The sequence below is a fragment of the Gymnodraco acuticeps genome, unplaced genomic scaffold (assembly GCF_902827175.1).
Source record: "Gymnodraco acuticeps unplaced genomic scaffold, fGymAcu1.1, whole genome shotgun sequence".
Classification (NCBI taxonomy): Eukaryota; Metazoa; Chordata; class Actinopteri; order Perciformes; family Bathydraconidae; genus Gymnodraco; species Gymnodraco acuticeps.
The window spans coordinates 3419911-3439714 of NW_022990699.1; the positions used below are offsets into that span (position 1 = coordinate 3419911).

General features: G+C 39.3%; 2 protein-coding genes across 4 annotated transcripts; both read right to left on the reverse strand.

Annotated features, from left to right (window-relative positions):
* Nucleotides 1-50: 50 nt before the first annotated feature.
* Nucleotides 51-4141, reverse strand: LOC117555781 (protocadherin alpha-8-like). Its single transcript, XM_034230743.1, has 3 exons — nt 1631-4141; nt 138-169; nt 51-75 (listed from the first exon to the last, which is right to left on the reverse strand). Exons 1-3 carry the CDS (start codon nt 3989-3991, stop codon nt 51-53), a joined length of 2418 nt encoding a protein of 805 aa, XP_034086634.1. The 5' UTR covers nt 3992-4141.
* A 3048-nt stretch (nt 4142-7189) lies between these two features.
* LOC117555874 (protocadherin alpha-C2-like) lies at nt 7190-19736 on the reverse strand. 3 transcript variants are annotated; one of them, XM_034230898.1, is made up of 3 exons: nt 11213-15938; nt 9863-9898; nt 7190-8826 (listed from the first exon to the last, which is right to left on the reverse strand). In XM_034230898.1, exons 1-2 carry the CDS (start codon nt 13619-13621, stop codon nt 9887-9889), a joined length of 2421 nt encoding a protein of 806 aa, XP_034086789.1. In that variant the 5' UTR covers nt 13622-15938; the 3' UTR covers nt 7190-8826; nt 9863-9886. The 3 variants fall into 3 exon arrangements, with proteins under 3 accessions (XP_034086789.1, XP_034086790.1, XP_034086788.1); XM_034230899.1 differs by lacking the exon at nt 11213-15938 and adding an exon at nt 15946-19736 and having other exon boundaries at nt 7204-8826; XM_034230897.1 differs by lacking the exons at nt 7190-8826; nt 9863-9898; nt 11213-15938 and adding exons at nt 9905-11212; nt 15946-19736.
* Between the last annotated feature and the right edge of the window lie 68 nt (nt 19737-19804).

A 19804-nucleotide genomic window follows, 5' to 3' on the forward strand; every position in this document is an offset into this window, starting at 1 on the left:
CTCAAATATAAGCTTCCACATATAACCATTAACCGATAATGTTAGATACCCTACGATGTGCCGTCTGCATACCACCTGGATAAGAGAGGATCCAGAGATGGGCAGGGCTTGTGCAGAATGAGCTTCACAGCCATTACCTTGGCCACACTGACACCATGTGACCAGTGAGCTACAATACCATACGAAATCCTAATTTTGTTTAATTTCACTACCTCCTTCTTTATCCTATAACTGCTTTATGTTATAATGTTGCAAACAGTCTCGTAGCAAAGGACACTGTGAGATAAAACGTGCTCCATATTCTCAGTGAAGGGTGCTTCACAGAGTGAGAATATTCCCGAAAGTCAAAGAACATTATTTTGTATGTGTAACCGCGGCCGCGCGCACGGCCTAAAGTTTAGCTGTTCTACTGAACAAATGTGCCCTTTAACTCAAATGTATCAAACTGCAAAAACTCCACAGATTCAATTAAAGAAACACGATACAGTTGGCAGTCAACAAAAAGGTTCAAGACAAGGATTTTCTCCCAAGAGTATTAGTGTTTTTATTATCTCAATGAATCGTATCCAATTAATTGATATACTGTTGTGCTTTTGTTGAGGGATCCAGCACCTCTGACGTGAGCGGCAGCCTTGGGAGTTGGGATTCAGCGGTGTTAGGCCCTCACGTGCACTTCACTGCCCCTTAAGTGTGTGTGTGTGTGTGTGTGTGTGTGTGTGTGTGTGTGTGTGTGTGTGTGTGTGTGTGTGTGTGTGTGTGTGTGTGTGTGTGCGTGTGCGTGTGCGTGTGCGTGTGTGTGTGTCAGTGTGTGTGTGTGTGTGTGTGTGTGTGTGTGTGTTTGTGTTTAGTTAATTTTGCACCTTTCTTAATTTACCACTTTCTTTTCAGTTGCTGTGTCCGTACAGGGCACGTGTGAGTGGCGGTGAGTAATATTTAGATTTGACCTGCTTGCTTCCCCCTCCCAACAGTAACTGTCTGCGCTCATTTAGTCATTTAGTTTGGCTGGATACCATTTTAAATAGCATTCTTAGTGTAGAAGAATTCATAAGAAATTGTTGTTTTTACTGGTTAAAGTAGCCTATTGTTTGTAAATGTGTCTGATATTGATAAATAAATGTCACTCTTGGGAGAAAATCCTTGTCTTGAACCTTTTTGTTGACTGCCAACTGTATAATGTTTCTTTAATTGAATCTGTGGAGTTTTTGCTGTTTGATACATTTGAGTTAAAGGGTCAATTTGATCAGTAGAACAGCTCAACTTTAGGCCGTGTGCGTGGCCGCGGTTACATATGTTTCTCAGCAACCCCCAACCAGAGTGTGTTGTTCTTATTTAGTTAAACAACACTTCGGGTGCCCTTAGATTAATTCAAAATGCGTGGCTTGAAGTACGAATAGTAACTAAATGTGTATTATAGACATTTTGTAAAACATAGTGATTATTCCCCTCCAATGCCAAAAACTGAGAAAATCACCCCCAACAAAAAAGTATAAAGCACCATACGGCACCATTTCACAACAGCAGGGAGAAATACAGAAAACAAAAACAATATCTCTAACCTTAAACAACATATCGAAAACAATGTAATATATAGTACAATACCATTGTGTAAGAAATAAAAACATGGTCTTACCTCTGTGGATGTTCCCCTCCTGTCAGGGAGCACCAGTGTGTTGGCATGGCTGCCCGGGACTATAGTAGATCCTATACTCATTCTGGGTCCAACTAACATGTAGCGCTTGTCTCCAGATCTGTACTGGATGCTGTGACACAGTGTCCCATCATAGTTAGTCTCTTGTAGATATTTAGAAGTATAGTCTGTGGACTTAGAGCACTGCATTGCAATCAGCACGATGATGCTGATGAGAAAAAGTGTTGAGACTGAGCCCAAAGTTATCATCAGGTAAAAAGTCACATTATTATCCTCATCATCCTTTGTTGCACTTTTAACATCAGCAGCAGCAAAAGCCTCTCTGGGCTCCACAAGTTTAACAACCACAGTAGCTGTTGCTGACAGGGAAACGTTGCCATTGTCTTTCACCAGTATGAGCAGTTTATGCTCAGCCTCGTCTGTCTCTGTGAATGAGCGAAGTGTTCTGATCTGTCCTGTATAGCGGTCCAAACCAAAGACACTGTGGGCAGTAACTTCCTGCAGTGAGAACAGTAACCAGCCGTTATATCCTATATCAGCGTCATAGGCTCTGACTTTAGTCACCAAGTGTCCTGCGTTCACATTGCGGGGAATCTCCTCCACACCTTCAGCAGAACCGTTAGAGCTGACCGGATACAGGATGACTGGAGCGTTGTCGTTCTGATCCAGAATGAACACGTGCACTGTGACGTTGCTGCTTAGCGACGGAGTTCCAGAATCTGTGGCGACAACTTGGAACTGGAACGTTTTCAGAGTCTCAAAGTCAAAGCTTTTTAGCGCCGAAATTGTGCCATTGGCTTGATTTATATTTAAAAATGCAGTCACAGTGGGCCCTGCGCTGTTACGGTTGAGTGAAAATGTGACTTCTGCATTTTCGCCTCCATCGGCATCTGTTGCGATAACTGAAAAAATTGACATTCCAACTTTGTTGTTTTCAGGCACATAAAAAGTGTATGGGCTTCCAATGAAGAAAGGACTGTTGTCATTAATATCTAGGACGTCTACGTGTATCACCTTTGTAGATGACAGGGCGGGGCTTCCTAAATCCTTAGCTGTTATCGTTATAGAATACATATGCATGGTTTCCTTATCTAGGTAGTCCTTGGTGACCAAAGAGTATGACTGTCCGTCAGGAGAAGGCTTTAGGTCAAAGGGTAAATGGCCGGGCACACTGCAAACCACCTGTCCGTTCACACCTGAGTCGAGGTCCGTCACACCCATCAGCGCCACCACCGTGCCAGGAGGTGCATCCTCTGGAATTTGACTAGAAAGGGATGTGATCTCTATTTCAGGTTGATTATCGTTTACATCTTCCACTCTGACAACCACGTTGCACTGTGTGGAAAGAGACACGGCACCTTTGTCTGCAGCCAGTACCTTTATCTCATATACTTGCTTTTCCTCATAATCAAGGCCACCTTTCACCGTTAATTTGCCAGTTTTTCTATTCAAATCAAACGGTTCAGATGATGCTCCTCTATGTTTACTTCGTAAAGAGTATTCGACCTCACCGTTCATCCCCTCATCCGAGTCAGATGCATTTACTGTCAGCAGAAATGTTCCTGCAGGTGCGTTTTCCTTTATTGTTACAGTGTATTTCTGTTTATCACACACTGGCGGGTTGTCATTTATGTCTGACACATTAACAGTGATATTAATAGTACCAGATTTAGATGGTTTACCTCCATCATTAGCTGTTAAGTGTAACCAGAGTTGAGCGGCGTGTTCTCTATCCAAGGGTCGCTGTAAGATTAGGAACGGAACTTTTCCATCCTCTCCAAATTCCTCTGTTTCCAGGCGAAAATACTGGTCATTGTTAAGCTTATATGTTTGTAAGGAATTTAAACCAACATCCAAGTCATGTGCTCCCTCCATTTGAAATCTAGATCCAACTATGGCGGACTCGAGCACCTCTAATGTGTAGTTTTCTTCAGGAAATGTGGGTGAATTGTCGTTTACATCGAGTATTTCAACTGTTATCTGGTGCATCTCGAGTGGATTTTCTACGATTGCTTTCAGATTTGCGATGCATGGAGCAGTTTTTGCACAAAGCTGCTCCCTGTCTATTATTTGGTTCAGCAACAAAACTCCATCCCTTGGATTTACCTTAAACAGATCCTGCTTTGTTCCAGACACGACCCGAAGATTCCTATCCGTCAGTCTTCCGAGATCTAATCCAAGGTCTTTGGCCACATGTCCAACCACGGTGCCTATTCTTAATTCTTCCTGGATGGAATAACGTATCTGAGCAGAGATTCCTCCCAAATAAGTCACAAGCAGCAGCGCCAAACAAAAAGATATCCACATATCCAGCCATTGTCCTCTCATTTGCGTTATCGCCATTTTCGGAAAAAGCCTTTTTTATAACGATCTGTGTTCTCTTCTGTTAACGCAATTATTATGACATGGTTTTCAGTTTTCTCTCACGGATATTAAACAGAAACAGTCTACGGTAACCATCATTAAAATAAAGGAGGTTTTACCCGCCGTTCAACCGTCTCTTCGGGTTCATACTGAATGCACATTTAAAAAACAGCACCTCTCACACACAGCCACTGTCGTGATTTATAGTGTAACAGCACCACCCGTTGTCACCTTAACGATTGTGCCGCTTGCAGTTATACATTTTCTTCCAGTTTAGCCTGTGTGTGCTTTTGCTAAAATGCTTCCCCACATAATTTAAGCAGTAGACGCGAGAAGTAGGAGTCAACTTTAAAATCACATCAGTTGTGGAAAATGTCCTGTTTTGATATTGTTGTGTATGTTAAAGCATAGGTCTTCTTACAGAGGATCTTAACACCATTTATAATGGAAGCGCGAGGGCTCCTATTCCATCCTATTATTTTTTAGGAAACTAATGACCGGTTCCATTATCTGTAGACATTTTAACAAATATTGCTTACTTGTAAGTTGTAAGTAAAATGTGAACTCTATTTCAAACCAACTATTATTATTATTATTATTATTATTACTATTATTATTATTATTATTATTATTATTATTATTATTATTATTATTATCATCATCATAATAATAATAAATGTAATTAATCAATTGAAAAGTATATCTTCTTATAAAACGATGAATCCGTAAAATAAAGCAAATGTTTAATGTGACATTCATATTCTCGTTTAAACTCAGTGAGGTCTTCTCAGCACACTCCCACAATCTTATACTATTGAAGGGATGAGCAGTGACATCTCATGGATTAAACCTGCACATGCAGTTGGGATGAGCCCACTCGTATGTCTGCAGTGGTTCATGTGACATTGTGCCGTGAGCCCCATGCTGCAGGAGTGCCGGGGAATTATGCACAATAAATCATGATAGAAAAAGACATTCACACTAACTGCAGGTAGGACACAGGAATTCAAGGGGAGTTGTCAGGGAATTATGAGACACTATTTTCGGATACATTTTTATCAATTTTCACCCCTTTTCTATGGTTCTTCCATATTATGCAGAAAAAACAAGAAGTAATAAAGATGATCTCCGCACCCCTCCCACATGCATGGTTACGTATTGGGTCTGGAATTAGGCCAACTATATACGTGCGCGTGCACGAGCGCTGCCGCATTGTGTAGCTCCTCGTCACATTTCTGCCTCTACGTTTCCCCCAAGCTGCATCTATGCTACAATTGTCTGTGTTTTAACCACCTAATACTGTTATTATCAGCCCTTTACAGGCAGAAGTAGTGATATTTGCCAAATAATAGGCATCTGATCTGATGTCTGCATGCTGCGGCTGCTGCACTGTGTACGAATATTAAATTACACGCAGCTTCAGAGCACAGCGTGACCTCCAACGAAAAGACAGCACGTCGCCATGGCAACGCAGCTCCAGTATGCAGGTCTCTGTCCATGGTGCTAAAAGCAAGCATTGCTCAGAGGAAGGAAGCAGAGGGGGAGGGAGGCAGGAGCTGTGAATGCTGCAGACAAAGAAAGTCTGCTGCATCCATATACCCTGTATTCCTCTTCACAGTCATATTACAAATACCTTAATTATTATGTTGTATTGAATGCAATGAGGAAATAAAGTACATGCAGCCCATGTCATATACCAACCCCTCAAATCGCCCTGTATTACAAAAATAATGCAGAGAAAATAAAACTCTAGATATATAGTAATCAGAGCACTTTGAGGTTTTATGTAGGTGCACATGGGTTAGCCTACTAGTGGCAGCTGGTGGCTCTTCTAGTGCTTTGTTACACAAGGTGCATTGTCAGTGTGCTGGTGCTAGTCTGCCAGTGCAGCAGAGCATCAGACAGCCAGTGTGAGATTTTTCTCTGAGAGTCAAGTGGTGAAAAGAAAAGGGCACAAAACAATTTGTTGATCTCACATTTTTTCTTATTTCACTTTGCTCCAATAAAACATAATAGCATCTAAACTAAGATCCATATTTTTTTTTAAAAACATGATTGTTGCCTTATTTAGAAGACATAACACAAATGATCGTTCGTTAAGTGATACAAATTGCTGCTGAAACTTGAAGGTTTCTGTGTGATGAGCTCATCTCCCCAGAGAGATGAGCTCATGTGTTCACACAGAGACAGACACACTCATTGGTCAATCATCATAGAAAAACAAATCATGCAAGTTCTCTACAAACCTTATTAACAATTAAACAAAACACTGAGTTGTTTTTTTATCACATTTGAATAAAGTATATACGCTCACCATACACCCTTCAGTCAGCTTGGGACATTTAGCAACATTTTATAAGACTGTATTAAGCAATTAATTTAAGACATAATGTGGTTGCCTCTTTTTCATATAAAGGTATTTTAACATTGTGTTTCCTTGCAGGTTAAAGATGGTCATGACGTCCTCACAGATGATGGTAGTGCTGACTTGGATCAGGGAAGACAGTCCAGAACGAGCACACAGCTGGAGCCAGTTTCCACCGACATCATACATTAGAGAGGTGTTTTCAAGTCCTTTTTTAATTGCCTGTCCCTCTTGTTTTGTTTTACACATATTGTGTATTTGAATAAATAAATAAATGAACTAGAGCCCTCTGATCTGAAAAACTTAGTTATTCTCAATATGTAAAAGAAAAAAACATGGATGCATTAAAAAAAGGCCTATACAACTATGTATTTATAATCATTATAACAAATGTTTAGCTATGCATGCACTGCCGGACAGGAAACAAGCCCCTCAAACTAAAGCAAAATCAATAAATCTCCAATTGAATGTAAATGTATGCATTTAAAAGAAAAATGACTGTCCCATGATGTGATTCAGACTTATGTGGTTCTGTTCAAACACGTGCTTGTGACTTGTTTTATAAATCACTTATATTAGTTGTTTAAACTCAAATACATGTCAAGTAGTGACACATAAGCCAGTTAGTTAACTAGCTGATACAAGTGGGGCATTATAATTAAGAAATCATCATCACAGATCTAGTTTATAGAAGATTCACTCAAGCTTGATATGCTTTGTAAACTATAATTAAAACTCATTTTCAAACAGTGCAATAGTCCTAAATGAATGCTATTCATTTTCAGAACTCAAGATGACACTCAAGAGATTCAGAAGTTTACTATTATGATTGTTTTAGTATTTCGTTTTTATATTTAATAGATCATACAGACCATAGCATACAATAAGCTCACATTACACACATGACGACATAATGCACCATAACAGTCCACTGTACAAAAGCACTTATTGTATATGTTTGCCTGTTCAACAAAACAACTTTATACAATGCAATGTGAGCTGTGCTAAACAATGGGACTACGTAATAACTGATCAGGTGAATGATTTGCATACAGTTACATCTGATGGCACAGGAATTCCACTGTTTATCTTTACAAAAGTTCAGCATTGGTAATTGAAAATAATTACATTTTTATAGATACAGGCTTATGACATATCTAAATAGAGAAAGTATAGTCATAGTAATACACATCAGCACAGCTTCACATTCAGTATTTCAGCATTGTAAAGTAAACATTGAGTCATTTAGTGAGTTGTTTTACTTGATACACAATCTCAAAAGGTTGAAATACAGGAACATCCACACAGTTTGGCTTTTAAAATAAAAAAATGAAATCATGGCCATGTTTGTGTTGTATTTACAGTAGTTATGAGAAGATATTAAAACCATTCTTGAAGACTCACGGTCTTCACAGTCATCTAGGCTCTTATGTTTCGCTTGCGTCCAAGTGAACATAACATTCAAGCACCATGTATACTTAAGTTTAAGCTGAGTACACTTAATTATCGGAATACATCCAATTATTATGCTGTTTTACTTCTTCATTATCTTCTTGATGAAATGTAATCTTCCATATTGTTTTGAAAAAAATACTAAACTGTTCGGCCTAACTAAAGAAAGTGATTGCTCAATTTCTTATAATCCATATTTTGATCATCCCATGCAAAAAAAACTGAAAGGCAGATACATGATGGCTAAAGGACTCATGTTCATCTGTTTAATGTACAGGTTAACTTTCTCTCAGCAATATCATTCATATATTCAGGCTTAGCTCTCATATACAGCACAAAGTAATGTACAAAACATAAAACTGTTGAAAGCTACCACATCTATAAAATACTGATCCACTTTCTTTTCATACTTTTAAATATTGGTGCTTTTTTTGTATAGTTGGTTGTGCTGTTTCACTTTTTAGTTAACTTGTATATTATACATCAATACTGTTAAGAATCAAGACAAAGCACAGAGGTTAATATTGTAATATCCAACATGTGTTTCATTTTAGAGAGGGGAAACAGTCTCTTAATAAAGGCATTTCAACATTCCCATGTCCACGCAGTCCTTGTTGAGGCTTCTTTAGATGTCCACTGTTGTAATCTTTCATACAGTCTACTTCTTTGCAAGTGTTTCCAAATGAAAATTGTTTGTATGAGGGGTCTCAGAGTGTGGTTGAAGCCATGCAGTCTAATCATGCGTATTGAATGGACAGAGAGGCAATGTTGATAGGCTTTTCATGTGCTTGAAAAAAGAGAGGGGGAGGGCTGTTTCCTTTTAGCCACCATAGTCCATTTGGTGTTATGGCATGACGGCTACATATTGTGAGGAACAAGGATAAGAGTGGGCAGGATGGATGTGGGGGGTCATAACAGACTGGGGGTTTCTCCTTTCCTGTCAGCGTTACTCCAATACGCAGCTGAGGGTGTGGCCTTATGTGCTGCTGGTGGATGCCTGGAAAACAAGAAAAGAGAATTAGATACATCTGGAAACAAAACACAGCACTAACAGAAACATCACATGCAGCAGATGTCTGTCACTCAGACAGGGGCTTCAGGCAGGAGACAGAGTGTAGGTTGAGGTGGTCTATGAATACCATGCTCCAAAATTATGTGAAGGAGAGTGGTTGCTAGGTAACTGGGTGACTGGTTTCACTTTGCGCCTCTCCTGCATAAAGAAGTAGGTCACAATTCACGCTACAGCAGACAGAAAATCAAAGTGTCATTCTGTGAAGTCAGTAACACTCAAAATATAGTATTACCAACCAAATCACACAGCTATACAGCACAGCACAATCCCACCAATAAACACAAATAGGAATTATAATATAATAATCTATCAGTGATGGGTCAGTAGGGGTTGAATACAAATTATTCTTCACATGCACAGGACCAATTTAAGACATTGATATTTTCTAAGCAGAAGCCAGATTGTGGGGAAAAAAGCAAAAGCCAGTAAATGGTGTTATTGCTAGTTGAAGTAATGGATTCTCTAGAACCGTGATCAATGACCTTCAGACAGAGCAGCATGGTGATGTTGTCATTTTGTATTAAAAATCTAAATCAATGTGTGACTGACTAGTTGACTCTTACTCTGTTCACAAAAGTAATAACTAAGACAGAAATACTGACCACAGTCTCAGTGTAAGACTCTTTATAAATACATTAAGATTATAGATTATTATGAGTGTACTTAAATTGCATGGATACATGTTAGATGGCTTTGGTGATGAAACTGTAATATAAATATCAGTAACCACATTGTTGGCAGAATGAGGTTAACACCAGAGATTTGACAAGCAGCATGTGATGTCAACTTGCTCCTTTGCAATTAAAAAAAAATGTCATCCAAACTAAAGAAGACAAAATCATTTTAAAAATAACTACTGAGGACAAACAAATAAACACATTCACAAAACAATCAAACCCATATGTTCTGTAACATGATTCATTAAAGGGCATCCAGTGTGGGGAGTGAGACTCCTGCATACCTCCAGCTGCTGAGTGGACTTTCTTCATTTAGGGTACTTTAGAGTGAGGAGAAAAAAAACAAGCAGTTCAATGGTCAGGTCATTGCAAACACAAGAAATGATTACTGGTGTGTATGTATCCTGTGATGACAGGGTTGGTGTCAAATAACTATGAATAAGAATGTTAAGTCATGTTTGGAAAAGTACCACAGATTAGTTAGTGTTAGTAATGGTTAGTGTGATACTTAATAACTGAGTCTGCAGTTGTTACAATGCGTTCTATAAAAGTAGGTTAAACTGTTTCAAATGTAGCTATAACAGCAGCATACTTACCATCATATATAGATAGATATATAGATATATAGATAGATAGATAGATAGATAGATAGATAGATAGATAGATAGATAGATAGATAGATAGATAGATAGATAGATAGATAGATAGATAGATAGATAGATAGATAGATAGATAGATAGATAGATAGATAGATAGATAGATAGATAGATAGATAGATATGGTATAACACTGAATAGTTAAAATTACATTGATGCTGGGGGGAAAATGGTTTGAGCACAAAAAATGGGTCATTGTTCAAAACAGAGAAGACTGTTTTGTGCATTATGTTGGATATTATTTGTTAAAACAACAGAAAACACGTGTTTTCATAAATTGAAAGAAGCCTTACTCACAAGATCCTCATTTGTAAAGTGGTATACAAGCTCTTTGTGAATAAAATCTCGGTTCTGATTTATATTGATTGTATTTTCATTTGCAGTGAACAAAATAGTGATTACAAAACCATTACACTGATATATTCACCACAAGTACAAGTCAACCAGATATGTCTCTGGAGCTATTACAAATGAACAACGCAAGCAACACTTTAAGTTAAAAAAGCTGCAGGATATTTAAAAAAGCAGAGGTGTACCCATGTTCAATTGTTTCTTCAGGTTTGTTGCCATTAAGGTTTTATTTGTTTTTTATTTCAGTGGAGTTTATTTCAGTGGAAAGGCTTTTCCCCTTGAGGAATGTTGTAGGTGACATTGGGAGATTACCTTTGTTAGGTTACATTGTAGTAGATACATGTTAAATTATGAAAATGAAACTTTAGAGAATATTTACAGTTTTAGATACAGAATATCAGAGGGATTTAGTGCTGTGGAACTTTGTTGTTACAGTAATAAATGAAGAGCAAGTGTGAAGAGTTATCGCACAAAGAAACACTCAAGCCAAAAAGTATGACTTGCAAAACACAGACTACAAGAGAAGAAGAGCACAACATGGTTCCATACTGCAAACAGATATCCTTTGTTAAAGGAAGGCCAATATTTGAAGGATTTAGTTATGTTAAAGTGAGCGGTTATCTGTACCTGCAGAGTGGAGGCTGCTGATCCACTAGTGTCTGTGAGTCCAGTGCCTCGTGGTAAACTAGACACGATGTATCTGGAGCCCTTTGGCACAGGCTGTCTGACCACCATCTTTCCTTTTCTGGTCTCTGCTAGAAACATACTATACCAGTAGGCGTCGTTGGAGACCAGAGTGGAGTCTGCGATGGTGGAGTTCCCCTCACTGATCACACTGTTCCTGCAGGGAGGAGCCGCTTTGCTGGGCTTGGGTTTCTGACACTTGATCACGATGGTGACCAGTATGGTGATCAGCAGGAGAAATGACACGGAGCCCAGACCGATGACCAGGTACAGGTTGAGGTCTGAGAAGATGTCATATTCCAGAGGCACCTCGGTCATGTCAGAGTAGGCCTTCACGGCAGTCTCCACTGTGGACAGCTTGATGGTGACTGTAGCAGAGAGGGCAGGCTGCCCGTTGTCCTTGGCAACAACAACCAGTCTCTGGTGGCGCGGGTCTCTGTAGCTGAACATCCTCATGGTCCGGATCTCTCCGTTGTATTGGTCCAGACTGAACAAGGTGGCGTCAGTCACCTGCAGGAACTGGTAGGTGATCCGGGAGTTGTGCACCGAGTCTGTGTCCAAGGCTATCACTTTAGAAACCAGAGAGCCTTTATCGGTGGATCTGGGGATCTTTTCCTCCACCACCGAGCCGTGTGCGCGCCATGGAGAGACAATAACCGGAGCGTTGTCGTTCTGGTCCACAATGATGATGTGCACCGTCACATTACTGCTGAGAGGAGGAGAGCCAGAGTCTCTGGCCTCGATGTGGAAGAGAAACTCCTTCTCAATCTCAAAGTCAAAAGTTTTTAGTGCGTAAAGATTCCCGTTCTCTGGGTTGATGGAGAACAGCATGGACATGGAGGTGTTGGCTATCTCCCTCTCTAGGATGAAATAAACTAGATACTGGTTTTCATGGAGGTCAGGGTCAAACGCAGTTGGGGAACTGAGCAGGGCTCCAGGAGCGTTATTCTCCTCCACACGTATAGTATAGAATGACTTAGGGAACTGTGGCACATTGTCATTAACATCCAGCAGCTCTAACGTCATGGTCTCATTGTCAGACAAAGGAGGAGAGCCTCTGTCTGTCACAGTGAAAGTGATGTCATATTCAGGGACCCTCTCACGGTCTAACGGCTCTGACACCACTAATTCATAATAGTTATCAGAGGACTCCCTCAGTTTGAAAGGCATGTTATCAGGAATGTGAAGATCAACCACTCCATTGTCCCCTGAGTCTTTATCACTGACACTCACCACTGCTATCACTGTGTCTAATTCTATGTTTTCTTTAATTGGACTTTGAAAAGACTTGATGGATATTTCTGGATGATTGTCATTCATGTCTGCCACCTGTATTGTCAGTTTACACTGTCCAGTTAAGGAGTTAGGCCCCTTATCACTGACAATAACTTCCATTTCATAAAGTTTAAAATCTTCGTAATTTATCATCTCTTTCACTCTGATTTCACCATTTTCTGGATTTAAGTTAAACACCTGTTGTGTTCTCTCTGATGTATATAAACTATATGAATAAATAATATCAGAATTTGACCCTTCGTCTAAATCAGTAGCGTTTAATTGTATTACTAGACTGCCAATGGGGGAGTTTTCCATCACATCTATGATGTATTTGTCTTTATCAAATGACGGGGCGTTGTCGTTCACATCAAGCACACGAACAATGATGCTGGCTGTACCTGTGCGCGTGGGCACTCCACCGTCCACAGCAGTGAGAATAAGATTATGCACAGCCTGCTGCTCCCTATCTAATGCTTTTTTCAAAATCAAATCCGCAAACTTTGACCCGTCTCTCCCGGTCTGAATTTCTAGTGCAAAATGTTCACTTGAGCTGAGATGGTAATTGTTCACAGAATTTGTTCCAACATCCGGGTCTGCAGCATTGTTCAATGAGAATCTCTCTCCAACAGGGCTTGATTCAGATATGTCCAAATGCATCGTTCCCCGTCGGAAATGAGGAGCGTTGTCGTTAATGTCCGTGATTTCCACCTCAATGTTAAACATTCGTATCGGGTTTTCAATCGTAGCATCCAATTTAAGAACACAGTATGTTGTTGTTTTTAACGGGCATAAAAGCTCTCTGTCGATCCTTTCCACGATGAACAGCTCTCCTGTGTCTTTGTTGATATCGATATACTTTTTATTTCCTACTACGTCTACGCGCATTTTCCTTCCCTTTAGCGTCTTCACATGTAATCCCAGATCAGTTGCTAAATTAGCAACGACAGAGCCTTCTTCCATTTCTTCGGGAACAGAATAATGTGTGACGGTAGACACCGTGTCAATCATGGCAGAAAGAAAGAGAAATACACACACGTACCTCGTCCCAAATAACTGTGGGATTTGATCCACCATATTTCAGATTCCGTAGTTATTAATTTGAAATACTCTGAGACCTAAATAAACCGCCCTCTCGTTGAACGAAAAAACGAAACGACGTTCTTAAAAAACGTTTTGTTACGCCCCTACCTTTACGTCCTTGTTATAAAGTGTCCCTCCTCCAATAAACTATCGTGAAAACCATGACCTCATCAGCGAGTTTGTTTTTGTGGAGAGCAGCGACGAAAATAGTCTTGTGTGAGCCTTTGTAACTTTTTAAAAGACAAACATTTTACCTTGCGTTAAATGTAGGAGAAGTTACAGTGGAAAAATAATTACAGTTCAAGAAGCTGCAAAAGTTATGAAGTATTCACTTTGAGTTCTGAAAGTTGTATTCCCTGGGTGAGAGATGTGCTTCTAAAAAAGAAACAACTACTTCAAGTTGTTGTTTATTCTCTACTTGGATAACTCAATAAATGTGTTGCTTTTTGTTTTTCATCAAATGTGTTTACAATTATAGCTAATGACAGTTGCTTTTTTGTAATACAATATCTGTGTGCCCCACATGTAGGCCTACCTTAATGTGTCTATAAAGATCATTTAGAAGAATCCATACTGCATGCAGAGGTGGAAGAAGTATCAGATTATGTACTAAAGTAAACGTAGCTATAGTACACTGCAAAAAAACAAACACTTATTAGTTAAAGTCCTGCATTTAAAATTGTGTTTAAAAGTACAAAAGTATTTGCATCAAAATAAACTTTAGATACCAAAAGTAAAAGTGTTCATTATGCAGAATGACTTATTTAAGCACTATTTATATTTAAATTGTTGTATTATATTTATTGATGCATTAATGTGTTCACTACGGTACAGGTGGGGTTTATTTGAAATACTGTATATACTGGGTAGCTCTAGCTATAATCGTATATGATAATGTATACATCTCATTCAGCAAAGTAACTAGTAACTAAATCTGTAAACTAAATGTAGTGGAGTAAAAAGTACAATATTTGCTTAGAACATGTACTGGACTAAAAGTATAAAGTAGCATAAAATGAAAATACTCAAGTAAAGTACAAGTAACTTAAACTTAAGTATACTTGAGTAAATGTAATTAGTTACATTCCACCACTGGCTGCATGCATCTTTATAATTTAAGACACCAAAATGCAGAGAATCACACAAAAAATGAACATGCTTTGGGAATTGAACCTTGAGGTATAACATGTTTGATATATTAGACAAGTAAAAAACAAAATACATTTTGTCAAGTTTAATTTACACTACAGGATGAAAATAAGTAAGTTTCTGTGTTGTTACTAATCGTCAAAAACTGAATGACATAACTTTAATAGCTGACACATTACAGCTCCTCACTCTCTCTCTCTCACTCACTCACTCACTCACTCACTCTTTTACTCACTCTCTCACTTGACAAGAGTTTTATTTTTTAAATTACTATTATCATGATTTTAAACAGAGCAAGTTGACCTTCAGATGCACTTCAGCCGCGATTGGTGCTATAAGATTCCCTGCATTTTAGTGTTCTTGCTTATTATCACTTATGATACAGCATTGATTATTTTAAATGCATTACACTTTACGTAAACATATAAAATGATGACACTGCATGAATTATCATACCTTTGAGTGCTTATTAGTCTTGATGGTTGATGTGTGTTTAGGTAGTCAGCATGTATTCTAAGCCCCCTAAGTGAACCTGTAGTTTATAACTAGTCCGGAGCATCAATATGACACTTGTAATTCATCCTAATTCACATGTTTTATGACTGCTGATATGGGGTATCAGAAAGCATTGTGTGTTTGTGTGTAGGCCTAAAGCATTACAAATGATATCTGGTTCACTAAATGCCCTCACAACACTCAACAAATTAGTTTAGAGGGTATTAGGGAAAAACCTTTTTAGAAGCGGAGGGTATTCACGATTTATCAAATTGCTTATTAGACCTAATACAACTGTATAAAGGTTTCGGTAGAAACGAGCTACTGACCCTGATGAGGGTCACAAGCCATAACTTGTTGGTCTCACAGTAAAGTTGTTCTTTACAAGTGTTGCTCTAGATTTGACCTTTTGTGACCTTTTCCTTTCTCCATGCAAATTGGGGGAGCGAAGGTTATGCCAGCAGGTCAAAAGACTTAACATGGGCACAATTACATTTTTGATTGTAATGTCAAGTACATTTTAGGCGTTGTAACTTAAAGAAAGTGAAGAGAAAACAAAAAGTATTCAGCGCTGATTTAAAAATACGGCAATCGTCAATTATTATTGGCCTTGCAGGATGTTCAGTAGAAAACATGTGTAACAGATGTTGAATAGGTGTGTTTGTTTACCATACCTGCAGAGTGGAGGCTGCTGATCCACTAGTGTCTGTGAGTCCAGTGCCTCGTGGTAAACTGGACACGATGTATCTGGAGCCCTTGGGCACAGGCTGTCTGACCACCATCTTTCCTTTCCTGGTCTCTGCTAGAAACATACTGTACCAGTAGGCGTCGTTGGAGACCAGAGTGGAGTCTGCGATGGTGGAGTTCCCCTCACTGATCACACTGTTCCTGCATGGAGGAGCCGCTTTGCTGGGCTTGGGTTTCTGACACTTGATCACGATGGTGACCAGTATGGTGATCAGCAGGAGAAATGACACGGAGCCCAGACCGATGACCAGGTACAGGTTGAGGTCTGAGAAGATGTCATATTCTAGAGGCACCTCGGTCATGTCAGAGTAGGCCTTCACGGCAGTCTCCACTGTGGACAGCTTGATGGTGACTGTAGCAGAGAGGGCAGGCTGCCCGTTGTCCTTGGCAACAACAACCAGTCTCTGGTGGCGCGGGTCTCTGTAGCTGAACATCCTCATGGTCCGGATCTCTCCGTTGTATTGGTCCAGACTGAACAAGGTGGCGTCAGTCACCTGCAGGAACTGGTAGGTGATCCGGGAGTTGTGCACCGAGTCTGTGTCCAAGGCTATCACTTTAGAAACCAAAGAGCCTTTATCGGTAGATCTGGGGATCTTTTCCTCCACCACCGAGCCGTGTGCGCGCCACGGAGACACAATAACCGGAGCGTTGTCGTTCTGGTCCACAATGATGATGTGCACCGTCACGTTACTGCTGAGAGGAGGAGAGCCAGAGTCTCTGGCCTCGATGTGGAAGAGAAACTCCTTCTCGATCTCATAGTCAAAAGTTTTTAGTGCGTAAAGATTCCCGTTCTCTGGGTTGATGGAGAACAGCATGGACATGGAGGTGTTGGCTATCTCCCTCTCTAGGATGAAATAAACTAGATACTGGTTTTCATGGAGGTCAGGGTCAAACGCAGTTGGGGAACTGAGCAGGGCTCCAGGAGCGTTATTCTCCTCCACACGTATAGTATAAAATGACTGAGGGAACTGTGGCACATTGTCATTAACATCCAGCAGCTCTAAGGTCATGGTTTCATTGTCAGACAAAGGAGGAGAGCCTCTGTCTGTCACAGTGAAAGTGATGTCATATTCAGGGACCCTCTCACGGTCTAACGGCTCTGACACCACTAATTCATAATAGTTATCAGAGGACTCCCTCAGTTTGAAAGGCATGTTATCAGGAATGTGAAGATCAACCACTCCATTGTCCCCCGAGTCTTTATCACTGACACTCACCACTGCTATCACTGTGTCTAATTCTATGTTTTCTTTAATTGGACTTTGAAAAGACTTGATGGATATTTCTGGATGATTGTCATTCATGTCTGCCACCTGTATTGTCAGTTTACACTGTCCAGTTAAGGAGTTAGGCCCCTTATCACTGGCAATAACTTCCATTTCATAAAGTTTAAAATCTTCGTAATTTATCATCTCTTTCACTCTGATTTCACCATTTTCTGGATTTAAGTTAAACACCTGTTGTGTTCTCTCTGATGTATATAAACTATATGAATAAATGATATCAGAATTTGACCCCTCGTCTAAATCAGTAGCGTTTAATTGTATTACTAGACTGCCAATGGGGGAGTTTTCCATCACATCTATGATGTATTTGTCTTTATCAAATGACGGGGCGTTGTCGTTCACATCAAGCACGCGAACAATGATGCTGGCTGTACCTGTGCGCGTGGGCACTCCACCGTCCACAGCAGTGAGAATAAGATTATGCACAGCCTGCTGCTCCCTATCTAATGCTTTTTTCAAAATCAAATCCGCAAACTTTGACCCGTCTCTCCCGGTCTGAATTTCCAGTGCAAAATGTTCACTTGAGCTGAGATGGTAATTGTTCACAGAATTTGTTCCAACATCCGGGTCTGCAGCATTGTTCAATGAGAATCTCTCTCCAACAGGGCTTGATTCAGATATGTCCAAATGCATCGTTCCCCGTCGGAAATGAGGAGCGTTGTCGTTAATGTCCGTGATTTCCACCTCAATGTTAAACATTCGTATCGGGTTTTCAATCGTAGCATCCAATTTAAGAAAGCATGATGTAGATGTCTTCAAGGGGCATAAAAGCTCTCTGTCGATCCTTTCCAGGATGAACAGCTCTCCTGTGTCTTTGTTGATGTCGATATACTTTTTATTTCCTACTACGTCTACGCGCATTTTCCTTCCCTTTAGCGTCTTCACGTCTAATCCAAGATCAGTTGCTAAATTAGCAACGACTGAGCCTTCTTCCATTTCTTCGGGAACAGAATAATGTGTGACGGTAGACACCGTGTCAATCATGCCAGAAAGAAAGAGAAATACACACACGTACCTCGTCCCAAATAACTGTGGGATTTGATCCGCCATATTTCAGATTCCGTAGTTATTCATTTGAAATACTCTGAGACCTAAATAAACCGCCCTCTCGTTGAACGAAAAAACGAAACGACGTTCTTAAAAAATGTTTCCCTGCCTCGAGTGACGTCCTTGTTATAAAGTGTCCCTCCTCCAATAAACTATCGTGAAAACCATGCCCTCATCAGCGAGTTTGTTTTTGTGGAGAGCAGCGACAAAAATAGTCTTGTGTGAGCCTTTGTAACTTTTCAAAAAACAAACATTTTACCTTGCTTTAAATGTAGGAGAAGTTACAGTGGAAAAATAATTAGAGTTGAAGAAGCTGCAAAAGTTATGAAGTATTCACTTTTGAGTTCTGAAAGTTGTATTCCCTGGGTGAGAGATGTGCTTCTAAAGAAACAACTACTTCAAGTTTTTGTTTATTCTATACTTGGATAACTCAATAAATGTGTTGCTTTTTGTTTTTCGTCAAATGTGTTTACAATTATTGCTAATGACAGTTGCTTTTATTTAATACAATATCTGTGTACCCCACATGTACTTTAATGTGTCTTCCAAATACTTAATGTATGCAGAGATATCCAGGCTGACATTGTCAAATAAAATAACACTGTCTATAAAGATCATTTAGAAGAATCCATACTGCATGCAGAGGTGGAAGAAGTATCACATTATTTACTAAAGTAAATGTAGCAATAGTACACTGCACAAAAACAAAAAACGTATTAATTAGAGTCCTGCATTTAAAATTGTACTTGTGTAAAAGTACAAAAGTATTAGCATCAAAATAAAATGTAGAAACCAAAAGTAAAAGTGTTCATTATGCAGAATGAGTTGTTTAAGCACTATTTATTTTAAATGGTTGTATTATATTTATTGATGCATTAATGTGTTCACTACGGTACAGGTCGGGTTTATTTGAAATACTGTTAATACTACTGGCTTACGCTATAATCGTATATGATAAATAAGTCGATTTATATTTTATCATCTCAATCAGCAAAGTACTGTAACTAGTCACTAAATCTGTAAACTAAATGTAGTGGAGTACAACATTTGCTTACAACATGTGCTGGACTAAAAGTATAAAATAGCATAAAATGAAAATACTCAAGTAAAGTACAAGTGACTTAAACTTAAGTATACTTGAGTAAATGTAATTAGTTACATTCCACCACTGGCTGCATGCATCTTTATAATTTAAGACACCAAAATGCAGAGAATCACACAGAAAATGAACATGCTTTGGGAATTGAACCTTGAGGTATAACATGTTTGATATATTAGACAAGAAAAAGACAAAATACATTTTGTCAAGTTTAATTTACACTACAGGATGAAAATAAGTAAGTTTCTGTGTTTTTACTAATCGTCAAAAATTGAATGACATAACTTTAATAGCTGACACATTACAGCCCCTCACTCTCTCTCTCTCACTCACTCACTCACTCACTCACTCACT

Excerpts from the sequence above, each read along its gene's own strand:
- LOC117555781 (XM_034230743.1), bottom strand. The coding sequence starts at position 3,991 with ATGGCGATAACGCAAATGAGAGGACAATGGCTGGATATGTGGATATCT. Across the intron at positions 170-1,630 it reads GGAGGGGAACATCCACAGAG|CTCACTGGTCACATGGTGTC; the intron begins GTAAGACCATGT and ends ATGGTATTGTAG. Across the intron at positions 76-137 it reads ATGGTGTCAGTGTGGCCAAG|GTGGTATGCAGACGGCACAT; the intron begins GTAATGGCTGTG and ends TCTCTTATCCAG.
- LOC117555874 (XM_034230897.1), bottom strand. The coding sequence starts at position 18,354 with ATGGCGGATCAAATCCCACAGTTATTTGGGACGAGGTACGTGTGTGTA. Across the intron at positions 11,213-15,945 it reads CAGCAGCCTCCACTCTGCAG|GTACAGATAACCGCTCACTT; the intron begins GTATGGTAAACA and ends TCCACTCTGCAG.